This window comes from Rhinopithecus roxellana, chromosome 13 (assembly GCF_007565055.1).
Source record: "Rhinopithecus roxellana isolate Shanxi Qingling chromosome 13, ASM756505v1, whole genome shotgun sequence".
Classification (NCBI taxonomy): Eukaryota; Metazoa; Chordata; class Mammalia; order Primates; family Cercopithecidae; genus Rhinopithecus; species Rhinopithecus roxellana.
In genome coordinates, this window is record NC_044561.1 from 59,028,653 (window position 1) to 59,048,821 (window position 20,169).

At 54.8% G+C, this 20,169-nt stretch overlaps 1 protein-coding gene across 3 annotated transcripts in view; it reads left to right on the forward strand.

Annotated features, from left to right (window-relative positions):
• Positions 1 to 207: 207 nt before the first annotated feature.
• BID (BH3 interacting domain death agonist) overlaps positions 208 to 20,169 on the forward strand; it is a 37,879-nt gene continuing 17,917 nt past the window's right edge. The window contains exons 1-2 of one of the 3 annotated variants that reach the window (XM_030915891.1): positions 208 to 327; positions 19,290 to 19,359. In XM_030915891.1, the coding sequence (XP_030771751.1) occupies positions 19,348 to 19,359 (12 nt within the window). In that variant the 5' untranslated portion in view covers positions 208 to 327; positions 19,290 to 19,347. Of the gene's footprint in view, positions 328 to 663; positions 1,098 to 16,875; positions 17,015 to 19,289; positions 19,360 to 20,169 lie in introns of those variants that run through there. The other 2 variants (XM_010381071.2, XM_030915890.1) reach the window with 2 other exon arrangements.

Consider the following 20,169-nt stretch of genomic DNA (forward strand, 5'->3'; position numbering starts at 1 on the left):
CCCAGCAGCGCTGGAGTAAGTGGCTAACTTAAAGTTGGACGACACTGTCTGGAACAGTCGCGTAAGGGGTAAGGGTGGAAATCCCGGTTCTCACTGCGCTGCCGGCTCCCCGCCCCGCTCCACCGCCCCGCGCGGGCGCGGGCTCCCCGGGTCCCCGCAAGCCGCCGGGGGCGGGCCGGGGCGGGCCGGGGCGGGCCCGGGCGTGGGGGGCCGAAGGAGGAAGCGCGCGGGGCGCCATAAGGAGGAAGCGGGTATTCGGCTGTGTCCGCGCGCCTGAGAGACGCTGCCTCGGCCCGGACGCGCCTGCGCCCCCGCGGCTGGAGGGTGGTGAGTGCCCCCGCGCCCCTACCGGGGTACGCGCCGAGCCCCAGCCCGGGACCCCTGCCTGCCCGCCTGCCCCGGCGTGGAGCTCAGAGCCCGCCGCCCGCCCTGGGCCCGACCGCGGTGGGAGCCGGAGGAGGGGAGGAGGGGGTCAGAGCCCGGCCTCAGCACCGACCCGCGGGCCGCGCCTCTCCCGCCTCCCCTCCGCCCGGGCGCCCTCCTCGGCGCGGCCTGCAGGTCGGTGCTGAGGGTCGGGTCCGCCTCGGAGGCGGGGAAGGCTTTGTTGTGTCCTCTCCACGTGGCCTGGGGACTCAGGGGAGGGGTGCGGGGCGCGGGGAGGGCGGGGGAGGGGCCGAGGCCAGCCCCAGAGAGGAGAAAACCCGGGGGCCTGGCCGGGCGCAGGCCGCCCTTCCCGGCGGATCGGAACCCCCGCCCACACCGTGGTCTTTCCAGCACCGCAGACACCTGCCGGCTCCTCCCGAGCGGAGCTCAGGGCTGACCAAGCGCGGTGAGAGTGGCCGCCTACAGGGACTCGCCCGCGCCTTAGAGCGCTGGCAATGATGTGCGGATCCTCGCTGCTGCTGCTGGGAAGCTGTTGAGTGGCTGAATGACCCCAGGGGACCCTGGGAGAGCCCTGAAGCCCTCAGCCACCAAGTGGCTGGACTGGCAAGAGTTCATTCATTCATTGAACAAATACGAATGTGCAGCCGGTGCTGGGGTCATGATGGCTCTGGTGGGCAGCGAGGGGCCGGCCGGAGGAGCACAGTGCGGGTTCTGTAAGTGGGCTGAGGGCTGGGCCTTCTGGGGCTGGACCGGCCTTCACCTGCAGGCGGGGTTGGGGCAGGTGAGGAGCAGATGGACCCGCCCGGAGCTCTTCCACCTTCCCGTGCTTACACCCCCTTCCTGGAACCTTATCCACACCCTCAGTCCTCGCTCTTACTGTGGGGGAGCTGCAGAGGATGTGGTTCTTCCACATTCCATCTCCACCCGCGCTGGGCAGGCTCTGAGATGGGGAGAGCTCTCCTGGGCCTGAATGTGTGCCGTCCTGGGGCCCTGCAGTCCCTTGGGAGTGATGACTGAGACCAGATTCCCTGAGCTGGGGTCTTAAGGGCGTGGGGAGCGCAGAGGGATCCTCTGGCATCAGGAGTTGAGGTAGACAGCTCCAGGGAGGCACTGCTGGGAGGAGGACCCTGGCCAAGCCTCTGCCTGCGGCCCGGAGTGTGTGTCCCTGCCCCTTCTGCCCCTCTTGCCCGGGGAGGGAAGAGGAAACCAGAGGTCAGCAGTTCGTGGCTGGGGTTTAAAGGCAGGGATCTCCCAAGACAGGCACAGGGAGCATGAGGAAGCATCTAGTGTCTCTGTTCGTGAGATGTGAGAGTGGCGACTGAGGTGAGGGGTGCAGAGACCTGCCGTGGCTGGGGCGAGGTGCTGTTAGTGTTTCTGGGGAGGTTGGGCAGGATAGACGGTGGCTATCAGGTGGTCTCAGGGTTGTGCAGGAGCTTGCCAGAGAGGGAAGCGGAGCGTGTCCCCAGGGTGGTACGGGGGGGGGGGTTCTAGGGGGAGGGTGCCTGGGTGGGAAGAGGTGTCGCATGCCCAGCTCAGAGGACTTGCCTAGGGGTGCTCACAGGCTCAGCCGACGTGAGGAAGTTGATGGAAGGACTGAGGGTCCCACTCATTTGCAAGTGAGAACTGCCTGCCCAGCAGCCCCAGCAGTGCCTGGGCCCCTGGACTGACAAGGATGGATGAGGGTGATGGAGGAGGATGGACATTTGATGCCGGAGCCTGCCTTCCAGGCAGAAGGGCCGTGAGTCATCCTCTCCCCAGTGCCAAGTGGAGGGGCTGCGTTATTCGTTTTCAGGGCTGAGCAGGTCCTCGATGTGACGGAGGACTGCGCACGTTGTTTCAGGCGACACGGAGCACTGGCTCTGTCAGCCCATGAGAGACCTCGCTCTAGAGCTGTGGCCTCTGGAAATGCCTCCTGTGGTTGACATCTGGTCACCACTTGCCAACTGGGGCTGTGGAGGGCAGCGCAGTCATGGAGTGTCCCTGAGAGCAGCTGGGCGTCTGCCTCTGCCCACCCCACAGGGCCTCCCACTCACAGGGTCTAATTAGCAGCTCCATGGCTGCCATACCTTGCAGACCGCCGTCAGTGGCCACATGTTTCCTTGCCCCAAGCCAATGACAGGTCTGAAGAAGACACTGGTGGAGCTGAAGCCCAGGACAGAGACAAGCACCTGTGTGCCGGACGCTCATGGAGCACTTGATGTGTGCTCACTGGCTCATTTGGACGTCACAGTGGTCAGACTAGGGTAGTATCCCCATTCTCCAGATGGTGAAACTGAGGCAAGGAGAGGCTAAGTAACTTGTCCGAGATCACAACTGAGGGAGTCGGACTCCAGGGTTTCGGCTCTGAGCATCATGCACGCTGCCCAGACTTCCCCTCCACATGTCACACCTATTAGGCCACCGGGGGTGAGGAGCCTTTCTGTGGCCTCGCTCCCCTCTGAGCCTCTGGGAGGGAGGCAGCCCAGGTTCCAAGGCAGCGAGTGATTTGTGCGGGAGAAGGGAAGCTTCCGGGGCAGGGGTTCAGAACCCTCCCAGTGGGGTTTTCCCCAAGAGCCACTGCTGGCAGGTTCCTACAGGCCCATCCAGCCCCAACACAGCCTGCCTCTTTTCCTTCTCTTCCTCCTTTTCTCTTTCTGCCTGTGTTGGTCCAAAATGGGGAAGTTTCACATAAAAGGCAAACGGGCCACAAAGCAGCTATTTCTAGAGGTGCTGCTGCCTTGCAGATTGAATTCTTGGTTGGCTTTTTAGGTGTTTGTTTTCGGGGTCCTTTTCTGTAGAAGAAGCTATCAACTAAGAAAAGGAGGAAGTGGCTTTGGGAGGCTGAGACGGGAGGCTTGCTTGAGTCCGGGAGGCTGAGGCTGTAGTAAGCTGTGATTGCACCGCTGCACTCCTTGAATCCTATCAGCTTGGCCAGGGCAGGGGTGGGAAGTGGGGTTTTAAAGGGGAAGGACTACCATCTGGATCACAGACCAGACCTGAAAGGGGACTGGTCACTTTTAGGCACGTAGAGTAACTGGAAAGACACGCTTAGTGGAAGCCGTGGGTGGCCTCTGTGGCTGCTGTGGCCCCAGGGGAGGAGGAGATACCTGTCTTCTGGGGCTGGGGCTCAGTCTGGCTCCGGGTCCGGATCACCAGGGAGCTTTCCGCAGAGCATCCTGCCTGGGCTTTGCCTGGTCTGCATGGGACCCTCAGCCTGTGGCTCAGCCCGCTTCTATGCTCACAGCCATGCAGGCGCTGGGGGCAGTCCTTGGCTTCCCTCCTCGTTGGCTTAACAAACCCCCTTTCTTCAGAAGAATGAAAGTGTGTGCTGTGGCCTGGTGGACGAGGCCGGGCTTGGGGGTTCCAAATGCCCTGTGTGCTTGGGGACAGCTGCTGAACCTCCCCACTGCTGTCATGGCCCTTGGCCAAGAGCTTTCATCCGAGGCCGGCAATAGTTGCTCTGTTTCTGTTATGGGGTACCCCTGCGTCTATGTTTGGTTTAATTTGTGTAACTGAATGTCTCATTTTATTTCTCACATTCATTCTGTGAAGTTCCCCTGTATCTGGGTGCGTGTTCAGGTGACTACAGCGCTGGGTCCGGGATGGGCGGTGTTCCAGGAGCTCCTGCTTGGGTCTCTCCCATTCTCCCCCAAAACCAAAGAGAAGGGAAAACCCTCTATAAGTGGATGTCATATGTCAGGTGCTTTTTCTGACACTGCATGTGATTGCACAAGGCAGGGAGTGTCCCCTTTTACAGATGGGGAAGGTGAGATCACATTGCAGGTTCAAAGTCTGACATGACCCGTCCACCTTTACAGCTTCCTTCTCTGGGCTGGGAGTGCCTGAGGGCTTCTTTTTTTTTTTTTTTTTTTTTTTTTTTTTTTTTTTTTTTTTAGTAGAGACGGGGTTTCACCGTGTTAGCCAGGATGGTCTCGATCTCCTGACCTCATGATCCGCCCGTCTCGGCCTCCCAAAGTGCTGGGATTACAGGCTTGAGCCACCGCGCCCGGCCACCTGAGGGCTTCTTAAAATGCAGATGGACTTGGGGGATTGGGCTTCTCTGGGGTTCCAGTGTTTTCTAGGGAGAGCCATCTGGGGTCAGGGCTGGGGTGGGGACAGCAGGAGAACAGGACAGGAGTGGCGACCCAGGGCCAGGGAAGGGAGTAGGCAGGGGCAGCATATGGGGGTGGAAAGAAAGGGGCCATTGGCACGAAGGCCCCTGGGAGGCAGCAGCGCATCCCTCCTGGGGGTCAGTCCAGGACAGTGGCCATCCCTGAAGAGCTCTGGTCCTGTGACAGTGAGGCTGGGCCTGAGAGCACTGGAGGCCAGCGGGCAAGTGTACCATCCCCCCGTCCAGTGGGGCACCACGTGACCAGGCCTCGTGTCAGGACTGGGGGTGGCTTTTGCACCAGCTGGCATCTCCCTAGAGACAGGAAGGTGGGGTGCCTCCTGGGTTCAGCTGAGAACTCTGAGCTTTGGGTGGTGGAGGTCACTGTGCTTGGACTGGCTGCTGCCTGGGCCCAGCTGCCTGTGTGTGTGGAGTCAGTAGAGGGACCACAGCCAGGCCGGGCACCGTCCTGGCCCCGGAACCGAGGCAGTCGTGCTGTGAGAAGATAACATTGCCTTGACAACTGTCCCCAGGATCCTTTCAGCAGGCACTTCCTTGCTGTGCCCTGGAAAGGTGGGGTGGCAGTCTGGATGACAGCACAGCCTTAGGGTGCTTCTCTGTGGCCCACACGCCCTTCCGGCGCGATGACCACCTCCGTTCCTGTTTCCCCAAGCCCCACTTCCCCTGAAATCCAGGCAGGGAGAGATGGGGCCTGGCTGTGAGAACCCTGGCCCCAGCTGTCACTATTTCCCCAAAAGCCTTTTCTCCCTCTGGGTATCCCTGAGGACCCTTGCAGACATCCAGCCCCAAACCCGGCCAGCTGAGCAGGGAGCCCAGCTGGGGGCCTTTGTGGAAGGGTCACCCGTGTCCTCACACCAGCAGCCAGCCGCTCCTGGGTCATCAGCCCCTCCACAGGAGAAGGGAGGCGTTTCTGCCAGGGGCCGGGTGGCATTTCTGCCAGGCAGGAGCACAGCATTGGCGCGGCACAGGCCCTGCTGTGCTCTGTGAGGGCTCTGCCCTGACTTGGACTCTGTCTGGGACGTGCTGACAGCCTTATTCTTTATTTATTTATTTTTGAGACAACTCTCGTGTGTCGCCCAGGCTGGAGTGCAGTGGTGCAATCTCGGCTCACTGCAAGCTCCGCCTCCCAAGTTTCACGCCATTCTCCTGCCTCAGCCTCCCGAGCAGCTGGGAATACAGGCTACCGCCACCACGCCTGGCTAATTTTTTGTATTTTTAGTAGAGACAGGGTTTCACTGTGTTAGCCAGGATGGTCTCGATCTCCTGACCTCGTGATCCGCCCGCCTCAGCCTCCCAAAGTGCTTTGATTACAGGCGTGAGCCACCACACGACCCAGCCTTGTTCTTTATGACAGAGTCTACAGAGAGTTCAGGGAGGGGCGGACCAGGGGCAGACAGGCTCACCAGGGATTCTGGAGTAGCTGAAGGACACCTGCCGTCCGCTGCCAGCCACCATGCCCCACCCAGAAGCCCAGGGCCTGCACACGGGAGGGAGGCAGGACTCCCAAGTCACGGAGGCCGAGAGCATCGGGGTCCACTGACTTCCGGGGCCTGTGGTGGAGCCTCCGACCTCTGGGAGGGGGCCCCAGTCACCTGAAGAGGCCCTTGCCTCCTCATGCCCCCTCCTGCTGGCTGCCTTTTCAAAAACCATTTGTTTGAGCCATACTGCACATGCCATAAAATTCACCCATTGAAAGTGTACAGTTCAGTGGCTTAGTATATTCACAGTGTGCACCCATCACCACCACCTACAGGCAGAACATCTCAGCGCCCCAGAAAGAAGCTCCACACATACCAGCGGGTCCTCCGCAACCCTGGCAGCCCTGATCTTTCTGTCTGGATTTGCATGTTTAGCACCTTTTGTGCTAATGGAATCACATCACTAGGTGGCCTTTTGTGACTGACTTCTTTCATGTAGCATATTTTCAAGGGTCACTCATGTTACAGCAGGTGTCTGTGTTTCATTCATTTTTTATTTTGTACTTTTTGTAGAGACGGGGTCTCACTGTGTTGCCCAGGTTTGCCTCAAACTCCTGGGCTCAAGTGATCCTCCTGCCTTGGCCTCCCAAAGTGCTGGTCCTCTGGCTACCAGAGGCAAATTCTAGCAGCAACGGAACTTTTCACTTCGTGGAGCCTGTTTCTCCATTTTCTCTCTGTGTCTCGGCTTCCCCCGCCCCTGCGTCTGTGTTCTCTTGGTTTCTGGCTTGTCTGTGGCCTGGTGGCATCAGTGATTGAGCCTTGGTTTGTGGTCATATTGTTGCTCATCTTTGTAGGCGGATGACAGAGATCAGTCCTCTGTGGCCAGATTTGGAGAATCTGGATGATTGGACTTCGTTCTCTGTGTCCTTAGCCTCTTTGAGCTCAATTCGATGCAGAATTTTGTGTCCACCAGGAAGAACAACTCTTTGATACCTGGTCCAGGGAGTTTTCCAGTTTCTGTGTTTACTTTTGCCCTGGGGCTGAAGTTGTAATTCAGAAAGGCCTTTGCCTCTCACTGAGCGAATGTGGAAAACTTTTCTTGAGTCACTGGGTAAGGTCACGAAGTGTCTTGAATTGGAGGAACTCTGTTCTGATTGGTTTGAGATTAGTTTATATAAGTAAATATTTCGAAGATTTGCAGAACATAAGAAAATCCTACTTCTAATAATTTATTTATTTATTATAATTTTTTTTTTTTGAGATGGAGTCTCACTCTGTTGCACAGGCTGGAGTGCAGTGCCGTGATCTCGGCTCACTGCAACCTCTGCCTCCTGGGTTCAAGAGATTCTCCTGCCTCAGCCTCCCGAGTAGCTGGGATTATAGGCGCTCGCCACCACGCCTGGCTAATTTGTTTGTATTTCTAGTAGAGTCGGGGTTTCACTGTGTTAGCCAGGATGGTCTCGATCTCTTGACCTCGTGATCTGCCCCCCTCAGCCTCCCAAAGTGCTGGGATTACAGGCATGAGCCGCCACGCCCAGCCTATTATAATTTTTTTTGAGATGGCGTCTTGCCCTGTCACCCAGGCTGGAATGCAGTGGAACGAAACTTGGCTCACTCCAACCTCTGCCTCCTGGGTTCAAGCGATTCTCCTGCCTCACCTCCCAAGTAGCTGGGATTACAGGTATGTGCCACCACACCCGGCTAATTTTTGTATTTTTATTAGAGACAGGGTTTCACCATGTTGGCCAGGCTGGTCTTGAACTCCTGATCTCAGGTGATCCTCCTGCCTTGGCCTCCCAGAGTGCTGGGATTACAGGCGTGAGCCACCGCGCCCACTGTACTTCTAATAATTTTAATGCATTAGACTTTAAATTTAAAAGGAAATTCTTGGCCAGACGCTGTGGCTCACGCCTCTAAAACCAGCACTTGGGGAGGCTGAGGCAGGTGGATCACGAGGTCAGGAGATCGAGACCATGCTGGTTCACACTGTGAAACCCCGTCTCTACTAAAAATGCAGAAAATTAGCCAGGTGTGGTGGCGGGCGCCTGTAGTCCCAGCTACTCGGGAGGCTGAGGCAGGAGAATGGTGTGAACCCGGGAGGCGGAGCTTGCAGTGAGCTGAGATCGCCCCACTGCACTCCAGCCTGGGCGACAGAGTGCGACTCTGTCTCTAAAAAAAAAAAAAAAAAAAAAAAAAAACCAAAGTGAAAGATTATTCTTTCCTTTCTGTGTAATCCACCTGGATGGCAGAGGTTCTGTATAGCAGAATCATTTTTGATGCTTTATGTTGACTTTATTATGTTCGTGCTTATTTAAGGGGGAAGAACAAAGAGCAAAGGTTCTTCAGTTGTGAAAGATCAGATTTGTTTTGTTAATGGATAATCAAGTCTTCCCTCTCAGACACCGCGATCCTGCCTTAACAACTGTCCAGATTGCCTCTGAAACAGTCCCTGAGGCTCCGAGTGCCCCTGGAAAATCACAAAGATTTGATCATTCACCTCATAAAAAGAAAAATACTACAAACATAATGAGATTTGTTTTCAGTGTTACTTTGTAAGACCCGCACAGGAAGAGTGCTTGTCAAATCACAAGAGACGCTGGCCGCCGCTCCTTGGTTCGGTGTGTACGTGTAAATGTTGTTCATGGAAATATTTCGGAAGTTCTGGGCTTGGCAGGAGGCCCCGTGCTTGTCAGTGATCTCCCCTGCTCTGTGTAGGATTTTTTTTTTTTGAGACGGAGTCTCGCTCTGTCGCCCAGGCTGGAGTGCAATGGCGCCATCTCGGCGCACTGCAAGCTCCACCTCCCGGGTTCACGCCATTCTCCTGCCTCAGCCTCCCGAGTAGCTGGGACTACAGGCGCACGCCGCCACGCCCGGCTAGTTTTTTGTAGAGACAGGGTTTCACTGTGTTAGCCAGGATGGTCTCGATCTCCTGACCTTGTGATCCGCCCGCCTCGGCCTCCCAAAGTGCTGGGATTACAGGCGTGAGCCACTGCGCCCAGCCCGTGTAGATATTTTCATTCAGAAATTATCTGAATGAAATATTCAGAAATACCTGGCCAGATGCATTAGAAAATCGTTATGAAAAGAGACTTTGACTCTCCCCATGCTGATGTTGCCATGTGGGAAAGGATTGCCCTGTATTTTCACTGGTGACTATTCAGAGCCTCTGGGTCCAGGCTTCCGCACTGACCATCGCCTCAACGGCTCTCAGACCACCCCAGCGTGCCGGGCCAGGGCTTCGTGAGGGGTGGGAGCAGGCTCTGAGCCCCGCAGAATGCGATGGGCCACTAGGGAATTGAATTGTGGTGGTTTGCTTGGAATATAGCTGACGTTTCATTTCTGTTTTCTAGCTATAAGAGGAAATGCTTTCTCATTCGTAGTGTCTGTAATCCGTAATGATTTAGAAGGCTCTGCTCTGGTAGATGGATATGAAACTTTTTTTTTTTTTTTTTTTTTTTTTTTGGAGACAGAGTCTTGCTCTGCTACCCAGGGTGGAGTGCAGTGGTGCGATCTCAGCTCACTGCAACCTCCGCCTCTGGGTTCAAGTGATTCTCCCGCCTCAGCCTCCTGAGTAGCTGGGACTACAGTTGCCCATCACCTCACCTGGCTAATTTTTTGTATGTTTAGTAGAGATGGGATGTAGAATAGAGATGTTGGCCAGGTTGGTCTTGAACGCCTGACCTCAAGTGATCTACCCTCATCAGCCTCCCAAAGTGCTGGGATTATAGGCGTGAGCCACTGCGCCTGACCAGATGTGAAACATTTTTAAATGATATCACTTTCTTAGTGAACCCCCATTTTCACTGTCTCCTTATTTTTTGTGCTGATATAGTTATTTGCATAGGTTCGGTAAGAATGTGTCCTTTTTAAAATTGAAAATTGAAATTTAAAAAAGTTTAAACTTTAATAATAATAATGATTTTTAGAGATGGGGCCTCACTGTGTCGCCCAGGCTGGCCTTGAGCTTCTGGGCTTTCAAGCCATCCTCCTACCGCAGCCTTCCGAGTAGCTGAGGTTACAGGTGCACACCACTACACCTGGCTCTGGTTTTTTGTTTGTTTGTTTGAGACGGGGTCTCACTCTGTCACCCAGGCTGGAGTTCAGTGGCGCAATCTCGGCTCACTGCAACCTCCGCCTCCTGGGTTTAAGCGATTCTCCTGCCTCAGCCTCCCGAGTAGCTGGGACTACAGGCGCCTGCTGCCATGCCTGGCTAATTTTTGTATTTTTAGTAGAGATGGGGTTTTCTCTGTGTTGACCAGGCTGGTCTTGAACGCCTGACATCAAGTGATCCATCTGCCTTGGCCTCCCAAAATGCTAGGATTACAGGTGTGAGCTACTGCGCCCGGCCCACACCTGGCTCTTTTTTTTTTTTTTTTTTTTTTTTTTGAGCTGGAGTCTTGTTCTGTTGCAAGGCTGGAGTGTAGTGGCGCGATCTTGGCCCACTGCACCCTCCGCCTCCCAGGTTCAAGCGATTCTCCTGCTTCAACCTCCTGAGTAGCTGGGACTGCGGGCGCCACCATTCCCAGCTAATTTTTGTATTTTTAGTAGAGACGGGGTTTCACCAAGTTGGCCAGGATGGTCTCGATCTCTTGACCTTGTAATCAACCTGCCTCGTCCTCCCAAAGTGCTGGGATTGCAGGCGTGAACCACCGCGCCCGGGTCACCTGGCTGTTTTTTAAGTGTATATTTTTTATCGTGGTAAAATAGATATAGCATAAGATTTCCCATTTTAAGCATTTTTAAGCGTACACTTCAGTGGCATTCAGTACAGTCTCATTGTCATGCAACGTCACCCCCCAACCATCTCCAGAACTTTTTCACCTTTCAAAACAGAAATGGTACCATTAAACGCTAACTTGCCGCCCCCAGCCCTTGGCAGGTGCCTTTGTACTTTCTGATCCTTGTGAATTTGACTACTCTGGGCACCCCTTGGAGATAGAACCACATGTATCTGTCCTTTCATGACTGGCCTAGTTCACCCAGCATAGTGTCTTCACGTTCATCTGTATTGTAGCGTGTGTCCATCGTATGTCACCCCATGTTTTATTTTTCCACTCATCCGTTAGACATCTGGACTATTTTGGCCTTTTGTCTGCTGTGACCATGGATGTGCAAATGTATGTTCCAGGCGCTACTTTTCAGTTCTTCAGCGTAATGCCCAAAAGCTGAATTCTAGGTCAAACGGTAGTTCTAGGTTTAATTTTTTGAGGGACTAGCTTCTGTGCCTTTTCTCAAACCGATATATAACTGGGTAAGTTCCTAGTGCAGCTGGGAACAGCATTCCTTCCCTGGAATGCTGTATTTGTGAAGGACGCTGACCAGCCACTTCTGGAGGAACTGAGGTGACCGTGGACCAGTGCCTGCGAGGTCTCGGCCTCCTCAGAAGAGTGGCCCGGCCTCAGCTCATAGCGTGGCAGGAAGGTCACTTGCCAGCAGCTGGGGAACTTAAGCTCTTTGAGGCACCTCAGTAAGAGAGATAAGAGACTGACTGTACAGACAGACATGACTAGACCCCATTACCTTCAAGGACCCCCGGGAGGCCACAGGCCAGCTTGTGGAGCCAGGTGCTGTCACTAGCAACCACCTGGGAAGCCATACAGTAACTAGAATCTATGCTGTCAGCCTCACATGGCCAGGGCTTGATTGACTGGCAGCTTCCTCAAGTTTTGTCTCTGCTTCCATCCAACTTGAGACCAAGTAGAGAAGCCACTGGTGCACCTAACAGATTGAAGGCTAGCTTCCCTTGGAGCCTCTGCTGGGCAAAGGCGAATGACAGCGGCCGAGTCCCTTGCTGTTTCGAGCTCTGAGAACACATCCTCATGTCGCCTTGGGGTGGGCTTCACTTGCACAGGCACCACAGGAGAAACCTGCTGGAATTGCTTTCTTTCTTTCTTTCTTTTTTGAGACAGAGTCAGGCTCTGTTGCCCAGGCTGGAGTGCAGTGGCGTGATCTTGGCTCACTGTAACCTCCACCTCCTGGGCTCAAGCAATTCTCCCCCAGTAGCTGGGACTACAGGCAAACGCCACCATGCCTGGCTAGTTTTTACATATATTGTAGAGACTGGGTTTCGCCAGATCGCCTAGGCTGGCCTTGAACTCCTGGGCTCAGATGATCTGCCTGCTTGGCTTCCCAAAGTGCTGGGATTACAGGCATGAGCCAGCGTGCCCGGCCAAAGCCTGGTGGTTTCTTAGGTTTGGTTTCCAGCCCTCAGAATAGCAGATTGTCGATGGTGTTCAAGGGCAATCTAAGATTCCTTCTGAAGATAGCCAGGGAGAAGCTGCTTTTGTGCCCTCGTTGCTGTTTGATACTGCATGGCCCTAAATTAGTCAAAGAAGCACAAGGAGGCTTAGTTGAATTGAACTCTCTCTGCACTGTGTAATGGTCAGGGCAGTCTCATGAGTCCCTTCTTTTGAGTTAAAGAATCCTTTGCGGCCAGCATGGTGGCTCACACCTATAATCCCAGCACTTTGGGAGGCTGAGGGGGGCGTGGATCACGAGGTCAGGAGTTCGAGACCAGCCTGGCCAGCATAATGAAACCCCATCTCTGCTAAAAATACAAAAATTAGCCGGGCATGGTGGTGCATGCCTATAGCCTCAGCTACTTGGGAGGCTGAAGCTGGAGAATCACTTGAACCCAGGAAGTGAAGATTGCAGTGAGCCGAGATTGCACCACTGCACTCCAGCCTGGGTGACAGAATGAGACTCCATTTCAAAAAAACAAAAAAGGAAAAAAGAAATGCGACTGAACTTTGCCCCGTGGAAAGCGACCAGTGCCTTGTGGCTATTGGGCCCAGTTTTGCCTCAGTTTGTGAGCGCATTCCCAGTTTTCCCATTGCCTGTGCACACAGTTCGTGGACTCCTTTGAATGATTTCAACATCGCTGTTTCCCCTGTTAAAAATGAGTTGAATAAAACCTTTCACATGTGTTCATTTAAGAACAATAACAGGCTGGCATGGTGGCTCACGCCTGTAATCCCAGCACTGTGGGAGGCCGAGGTGGGGGTGCAGATCACGAGATCAGGAGTTCGAGACCAGCCTGGCCAACATAGTGAAACCCCATCTCCACTAAAAATACAAAAATTAGCCAGGCGTGGTGGTGGGCACCTGTAATCCCAGCTACTCAGGAGGTTGGGGCAGGAGAATCACTTGAATCTGGGAGGCGGAGCTTGCAGTGAGCCGAGATCACGCCACTGCACTCCCACCTGGACGACAGAGCGAGACTCTGTCCCAGAGAAAGAAACAAACAAAGAAAAAACCAAAAAGGAAATCACCTTCTCCAAACCCTTTATTTTTCTTCTCTTTTTTTTTTTGTGAGATGGAGTTTTGCTCTTGTCACCCAGCCTGGAGTGCAGTGGCACGATCTCAGCTCACTGCAACCTCCGCCTCCTGGGTTCAAGTGATTCTCCTGCCTCAGCTTCCCCAGTAGCTGGATTACAGGCACGCGCCACCAGACCTGGCTAACTTTTGTATTTTTAGTAGAGACAGTTTTTCACCATGTTGACCAGGCTGGTCTCAGTTTCTTGACCTTGTGATCCGCCCGCCTCGGCCTCCCGAAGTGCTGGGATTACAGGCGTGAGCCACTGCGCCCGGCCTCCAAACCCTTTATCTTTCTGAAGACACCAAGGCCCAGAAAAGTGAAATGTCAGGAATTCCTTCCCTGCCCCTCTCCTCTTCTGATTAATTCTTGGGCATTCTTCAGCCCTGACCCAAATGGCACTGCCCCTTCTCTGGGTCATCAGTCTAGGTCACAGTGCCTGTGTGTTCACACTCCCTGGTTGGCGCGTTCCTTGGCGCTGCACAGAGCATGCCATGAAGTTTGGGAGGTGGATGGACGTTCCTAGAGTAGCACATGCTTGTTTTCATGGTGTCCACTGTATTTACAATGGTATATTTCTGTAAATAAGCTCCACTGGGCCAGGGACACATGGATCATTTTTGCCATTGTCCCTAGCCCTGAGTACAGTGCCTGCACTGCCAGCAAGCCCAGCACGTCTACCGGTGGGAGAATGCCACCCCAAAGCCACAGAGCGTGTCAGTGGTGGCCAGGGCATGAGTCGAGCTGGTTGTCCTGGCTTTGGGCTGGCGTGCCCTCCTGTGCAGCGTGTGGGTGACCTCGAGGTTGCATAGTGTTTAGGAGGTGTGTGTGCCTGGGGAACATAGTGACAGTCATTTGTTACTTAAGAATAAATTTAGCTGGGTGCTGTGGTGCACACCTGAAGCCCCACCTACTCAGAAGGCCGATGTGGGAGGATGGCTTGAGCCCAGGAGTTCAGGCTGAGGTGGGAGGATGGCTTGAGCCCAGGAGTTCAGGCCGAGGTGGGAGGATTGCTTGAGCCCAGGAGTTCTAAGCCAGCCTGGGCAACATAGCAACACTCCATCTCTTAAAAAAAAAAATTCAGGCCGGGCACGGTGGCTCACGCCTGTAATCCCAGCACTTTGGGAGGCTGAGGCGGGCGATCATGAGGTCAGGAGTTCGAGACCAGCCTGCTCAACATAGTGAAAGCCCGTCTCTACTAAAAATACAAAAATTAGCCAGGTGTGGTGACGGGCACCTGTAGTCCCAGTTACTCAGAAGGCTGAGGCGGGAGAATCGCTAGAATCAGGGAGGTGGAGGTTGCAGTGAGCTGAGACCACGCCATTGTACTCCAGCCTGGGTGACACAGTGAGACTCTGTCTCAAACAAAACAAAACAAAACAAAACAAAAACAGAAAAGAAATTCAGTGAGTCAGCTCTCGCCTGTGAGTGGGACCAGTAAGGCAGGGATGATGTTGGCCCAGGAGGACTGCCCTTCAGAGATCTGGCCCTTACAAATCTTCCTCTGGGAGCACCTGTGTGCTGTGCCTGTCCCCATGTGGCCCACGCCTCTATCTGACCGACTGCGTGGTGCTTTCAATGAGTTCCAGGACATTTGGCTTCCAGAGTGCATGGGAGGCCCACGGGCCTCAGAAGCAAAGCTGGCATCTGAGCATACTCCTGAGCATACTCGTGCGGGCCTGGCACCCCCCAGCTCAGCAGCAGCGAAGTGGCCCCTGCCCTCCCTGGGCCCCCTGGAGCCTCAGCCGTGTCTCTGAAACCAGGGCAGAAGCGCCTTCCTGGCGAGGCTGTGGTGAGGATTGGCGGGGAGGCCTGCGGAGGGGGCCTGGCAGTGCCTGCTGGGGTCCTTGTTGTTAGAGATGGTATTTGTCACCCCCGTCCGGCAGAGTCCTGGAGACTGGGGGAATGGCACATGCAGGGCTCGGCCCCTCACCCTGCTCACCGCTAGGGCCTCGGGGATCCTGGCTGTGAGCGTCCTGGCATGAGGGCAGCCTCACTGAGGTGAGGCGGGGGTATTTCCCGTTCCCCACCTGCCTGGCTGTCTTCCCACTGGCCCTTGGAAGAGAGGGGCGTGAACTCCTGGCTGCCTGAGGTTCCTTCTTACTGGCAACTTTGTTTAGGAGTTGGGATGGGGGTAGGGCCGCTATTGACTGGGGAGCCTCTGTGGTTTCCAGGGAGTCTGCATCCACGCCCTCGGAGTCCCACTCACAGCTGCAATTGACTCATTGGATTTCTTCTTTTTTTTTTTTTTTTTTTTTTTTTTTTGAGATGGAGTCTTGCTCTGCCGCCCAGGCTGGAGTGCAGTGGCCGGCTCTCAGCTCACTGCAAGCTCCGCCTCCCGGGTTCACGCCATTCTCCTGCCTCAGCCTCCCGAGTAGCTGGGACTACAGGCGCCCGCCTCGTCGCCCGGCTAGTTTTTTGTATTTTTTAGTAGAGACGGGGTTTCACCGTATTAGCCAGGATGGTCTCGATCTCCTGACCTCGTGATCCGCCCGTCTCGGCCTCCCAAAGTGCTGGGATTACAGGCTTGAGCCACCGCGCCCGGCCTGGATTTCTTCTTAAGTGACAAATGAAGCCAGAGGTTACCCGATGCAGGGCTGGTGCTCCGCCTGAAGTTGACCAGCCAGGCCTAGGAATGCCGCTCCCCGCTCCTAAAGCCCTCCGAGGCCACTGACCAGAGGAGGCGGCCTCATGTCCCAGGGTATGGGGCCCCCAAGGTCTGGGCCATGTGGCCTCAAGGCACAGCCCAGGGGAGCTGCCCTCACTCTGTCCTGTCCCAAGACTGCCACACCACCTCGCCCCTCTGTTATCCCATATGATCATGGATTTGATAGAAAATGTCCCATGGGGGAGCAGGCGCGGTGGCTCACGCCTGTAATCCCAGCACTTTGGGAGGCCGAGGCAGGCGAATCACGAGGTCAGGAGATTGAGACCATCCTGGCTAACACAGTGAAACCCTGTCTTTACTAAAAACACAAAAAATTAGCCGGGCATGGTGGCTGGTGCCTGTAGTCTCAGCTACTCGGGAGGCTGAGGCTGGAGAATGGCGTGAACTCAGGAGGCGGAGCTTGCAGTGAGCCGAGATCGCACCACTGCACTCCAGCCTGGGCGACAGAGCAAGACTCTGTCTCAAAAAAAAAATTTTAAAAGCCCCATCGGGGTATTCATCCCAGCCCTGTCTTTAGTGGTGACAATGTAAGCTATTTGCATGCCCCACACTGGGGTTAATGGTATTCGCTGTGTATGTGACACACTGGCATGCGTTAGTGGTTTTCCTCTGTGATGTGACAATGTCAGTATGGGTCAGTGGCGTTCTGCTGTGTGTGACACACCAGTCTGGATTAGTGGGTGTTCCACCATGTATGTGACACCGGTATGGTGTTCGCTGTGTATATGAACACACTGGTGTGGACTTCAGCCCTGAGCGCTAGCGACACTTTGAACTGGATGGGTTGTGGGACTGCCCTGAGCATTGCAGGGTACTCAGCAGTGCCCCCACTGCTACCTGCAGTGAAAGGAGCATGCGCCCCGTAAATGTCTCCAGACAGCACCAGATATTTCCTGGGTGTGTCCAAGTCGCCCTGGCTGAGAAGGACTGCATGAGACACAGCGTTAGAGTCTGGTGGGAGACTCGCTGCAGTGCCAAGGTGGCCGCAGTCTGCTTGTGACATGGGCGTGTATCTGAGTCTGAAGGAAGCTGGTTTTTGTGAGCTGCCTCCCGAACTCGGAGATGACAGTGGGCACTTTCCCCACAGAGACCCCTGAAGCTGTTCCTTGGAGAACAAAGTGGTGAGGCGCGGGGGCTACAGACCTTGAGGCGGAAGCTAGGGTCTGGTCCACTGTGCTGTGGCCTGGGCAGTGGCCCTGGGAGGTGCTGTGGCCTCTGTGGCCTGTTTCGTGGGGTGGGCTCTGTCTTGCGCTTTGTCTCATGTGGGTGCAGGCTCCCCTTCCTCCCCTGTGGAGCCGGCAGATGGCCCCGGAGCCGGCCCTGGTGCCTCCCTGTCTGTCATGCAGCTCAGGTCCCTTCCTATGAAATGCACGGCCACACCCAGCGAGGGTTTCTCCTGGGCTCCCCAGTGGGAGAGTGGGGTACAGCCTGCAGCGGTGCAGGGCCCCCAGGCCTGTGTGAGCCTCAAGGTGGGGAGGTGGGTGAGGCGCCTGTCAGTGCTGCTTCCTGCCATCTCCTCTGCCTGGGCACAGGCTCTCTCCTCTGTTTGCTTTTTATTTCCTGTGTATTCAGGAACCATGTGAAATTGCCAGTGCCTGGTTTTGTCCTACAAAATAGCCATTTCATTTGGTTCAACCTGATACTGTGTCTATACACACACGCACAGGCAAATACTTTTTAAAACAGGATCATTCTATTCACAGTGTTCTGTAGAAATTTGTGTTCAGTCTTTTTAAGACACCTTACTATACTGATGCCAACACAGAGCTTTTTTTTTTTTTTTTTTTTTTTTTCTGAGACAGGGTCTCATTCTGTTGCCCAGGCTGGAGTGCAGTGGTGTGATCTCTGCTCACTGCAACCTCCACCTCCTGGGCTTAAGTGATCCTCCTGCCTCGGCCTCCTGAGTAGCTGGGCCCACAGGGTTTGCATCACCGTACCTGGCTAATTTTGTATTTCTGTAGAGATGGGGTTTCACCATGTTGGCCAGACTGGTCATTTTTTTTTTTTTTTTTTTTTTTTTTTTTTTTGAGACAGAGTCTCGCTCTGTCACTCAGGCTGGAGTACAATGGCATGATCTCGGCTCACTGCAACCTCCACGTCTCAAGTTCGCGCCATTCTCCTGCCTTAGTCTCCCAAGCAGCTGGGACTACAGGTGTACATGCACCACCACGCCCAGCTAAGTTTTGTATTTTTAGTAGAGATAGGGTTTCACCATGTTGGCCAGGATGGTCTCCATCTCTTGACCTCGTGATCCACCTGCCTCGGCCTCCCAGAGTGCTGGGATTACAGGCAAGAGCCACTGTGCCTGGCCCAGACTGGTCATTCTTTTATTTTAGAGCCAGTGTCTCCCTCTATGCCTAGGCTGGAGTGCAGTGGCACCATCCTAGCTCACTGCAGCCTTGAACTCCCGGGTGCAAGCAATTGTCATCTCAGATCAATCTTAGTCTCGAGCTGTCACCTAGGCTGGAGTGCAATGGTGCAATGTTGGCTCACTGCAACCTCCGCCTCCTGGATTCAAGCGATTCTCCAGCCTCAGCCTCCCGAGTTGCTGGGATTACAGGCGTGTACCACCACACCCAGCTTATTTTTGTTTTTTCTTTTGTTTTGTTTTTGAGACAGAGTCTCTCTCTGTCACCCAGGCTGGAGTGCAGTGGCATGATCTCAGCTCACTGCAGCCTTTGCCTCCTGGGTTCAAGCGATTCTCCTGCCTCGGCTTCCCAAGTACCAGAGACTATAGGTGCGTGCCACCACGTCCAGCTAATTTTTTCTATTTTTAATAGAGATGGGGTTTCACCATGTTAGCTAGGATGGTCTCTGTCTCCTGACCTCGTGATCTGCCCGCCTTGGCTTCCCAAAGTGCTGGGATTACAGCCGTGAGCCACCCGCACCCGGCCTATTTTTGTATTTTTAGTAGAGACGGGATTTCACCATGTTGACCAGGCTAGTCTTGAACTCCTGACCTCAAGTGATCCTCCCGCCTCAGCCTCCCAAAGGGATTACAGGCATGAGTTACTGCATCTAGCCGGAAGATTTAATTTTTTAATTGTCAAATACATTCTCTCTCTCTATAAACATCTTACATTTTATGATAATAAAATAATTTGTGAGCCGACGGCCCTGTTTCCCTGATGCCTGAGGTCTTCCTGGGGTGGCATGGGAGGGCTGAATTCAGGTGTGGGGTTGGCCACAGGGCACTGAGTGCCTGGGCGAGTATCTGGAATGAGGGAAACAGCTTGACTCCAGCCAAGAGGAAAGAAACCCAGGATGCTCTGGTCAGGCCAGGACCTGGGCTCAGCCACCATTTCTGGAGCCCAGGCCAGCTGCGTTGTCCTTCCGAGGGGTGCTGACCAGGGCTTTCCAGGAGCAGCCGCCCACTCTGTGTGCGTCCTCTTCCAGGTCGCCGCTGGGACATCGTGGACCAGGAGTGAGTCGGAGCTGCCGCGCTGCCCAGGCCATGGACTGTGAGGTCAGAGGCCAGATCCCCTGCAGGTGCCTTGTGGGGGGTGGGGGGTGAGGGGTAAGGGCTGGCATGTCCCCCAGCATGCCTCTCTGAGGGCTGAGGCTGAGCCCACGTGGCCCTTACCACAGCTCTGCACAGACGAACCCCGCCCAGCCCGTCACTGAAGCAGGCAAGAGGGGGGAATTCCTCCCTTTCCCTGTCCTGCACCTTCCTTGCACTCCGCTTTCGGTGCAAACCCTCCACACAGCGCCTGGGGCTAACCGCAAGGGCAAGGGGGCTTTTGGTTTAAGACCATTGACAGCCATAGGCTGTGGGTCCCAGCACTTTGGGAGGCCAAACAGGAGGATTCCTTGAGGCCAGGTGGAGGCTACAGTGAGCTGTGATTGTGCCAGTGCACTGCAGCCCTGTCCAAACAAACAAGCAAGCAAACAAACACAAAAGAGATTTAAAAACAAGAAAGTGGGCTCAAGCCTGTAATCCCAGCACTTTGGGAGGCCGAGGCGGGCAGATCACGAGGTCAGGAGATCGAGACCATCCTGGCTAACGTGGTAAAACCCCGTCTCTACTAAAAAAAAAAAAATACAAGGCCAGGCGCGGTGGCTTAAGCCTGTAATCCCAGCACTTTGGGAGGCTGAGACGGGCAGATCACGAAGTCAGGAGATCGAGACCATCCTGGCTAAACAGGTGAAACCCCGTCTCTACTAAAAAATACAAAAAAACTAGCTGGGCGAGGTGGCGGGCGCCTGTAATCCCAGCTACTCGGGAGGCTGAGGCAGGAGAATGGCGTAAACCCGGGAGGTGGAGCTTGCAGTGAGC